This window comes from Sinocyclocheilus grahami, unplaced genomic scaffold, assembly GCF_001515645.1.
Source record: "Sinocyclocheilus grahami isolate Dianchi unplaced genomic scaffold, SAMN03320097.WGS_v1.1 scaffold2100.1, whole genome shotgun sequence".
Classification (NCBI taxonomy): Eukaryota; Metazoa; Chordata; class Actinopteri; order Cypriniformes; family Cyprinidae; genus Sinocyclocheilus; species Sinocyclocheilus grahami.
The window spans coordinates 49,186-50,330 of NW_015507279.1; the positions used below are offsets into that span (position 1 = coordinate 49,186).

At 45.4% G+C, this 1,145-nt stretch overlaps 1 protein-coding gene across 1 annotated transcript in view; it reads right to left on the reverse strand.

The window, feature by feature from the left end:
* Positions 1-791: 791 nt before the first annotated feature.
* Positions 792-1,145, reverse strand: part of LOC107574043 (nicotinamide riboside kinase 2-like) — a 1,270-nt gene continuing 916 nt past the window's right edge. Inside the window, exons 4-5 of the mRNA XM_016260516.1 lie at positions 976-1,145; positions 792-897 (exon numbers count right to left, since the gene is read on the reverse strand). The exon at positions 976-1,145 is cut by the window's right edge and continues 11 nt beyond it. Of these exons, the coding sequence (XP_016116002.1) occupies positions 792-897; positions 976-1,145 (276 nt within the window). The remainder of the gene's footprint in view (positions 898-975) is intronic.

Consider the following 1,145-nt stretch of genomic DNA (forward strand, 5'->3'; position numbering starts at 1 on the left):
GCATGAAAAGATATCATGCATTATAATGAATACCTTTATAATGCATGATTCATAAAGGCTTTAAGTGAAGTAAAAAAAAAGTGAATTTCAGACACTCGATCTAATGAATCACGTCTGCAGTGAACACAAGGCCACTGTGTGACTTACATTATATTTCTGTGTGTACCGCGGTAAACAGAGCGTAATGTGAATGTGGTCAGTGGGTTTGGGGTCAGAACAGAGTTGGTGTTTTCGCTCTATTTCGGGGTTTATGACCAGCACATTCTGCTTACACACTCATAATGACTCGAGCGTCCAGAGGCAGAAACCAACCTTCAACTCAGACTGATATCTGAGTTTTTATGTTTCTGAAACACTGAATTCAGTCGAAGGATAGATCACTGGATGAATCCATGATTTCAGATGAGTTGATGAGATAGTAATCAAGCAGCTAGTTGTGTTGTGGTCAGTCTAGTGATCTAGTAACAGCTGATCACTGCACGGCACCCATAGAGAGCAACTATTACGCTTGGTTTAAAGGGACAGTTCACCCAAAAATGAACATTAGCTGTTAATGTACTCTTCCTCAGGCCATGGAGGCGGCTTTTGCTCTTCAGTAGGACAGTAAAGATGATTTTTAGCTGAAGCCGTGCTCCTCTGTGAATCATAAAACTTGCTACCGTCACTCTGAGAGCCAATCATCAATATCAGGGAACATTAAATGAATCCCCGTGTCTCCTGACGATATACTGAGATCTTCTGAAGAGAAACGATCAGTCTGTGCAAGAAGCTGAACATTATTTACAGCATTATTACTGTAATCCAGAGCCTCGGGCAAACGGGGAAATATGACGAACTGATTCTTTCGGACTGTTCGTTTCAATGAAGTATCGCTGGTGGAATACATCGATCAAAGGTCTGCGCAAAAGAGACACAGCGTTCAGTAAAAGCATGGGTCTGATCGGTCAGTCGAACAGGTTTGCACGCGGCGCTCACCTGTAGGTGTAGAGCAGAAACCCCTCCACGATCAGGACGTGAACGCCTTCGTCCGGAGCGCGCGGGAGCATCTCCGAGTCCAGCGAGTTGTTGACGCCGTGGGATCGCTCGAACTTGACGGGGTCGTGCTGCCAGGCGTGGATGGTGCTCATCATGGCGTCCATGTCCAG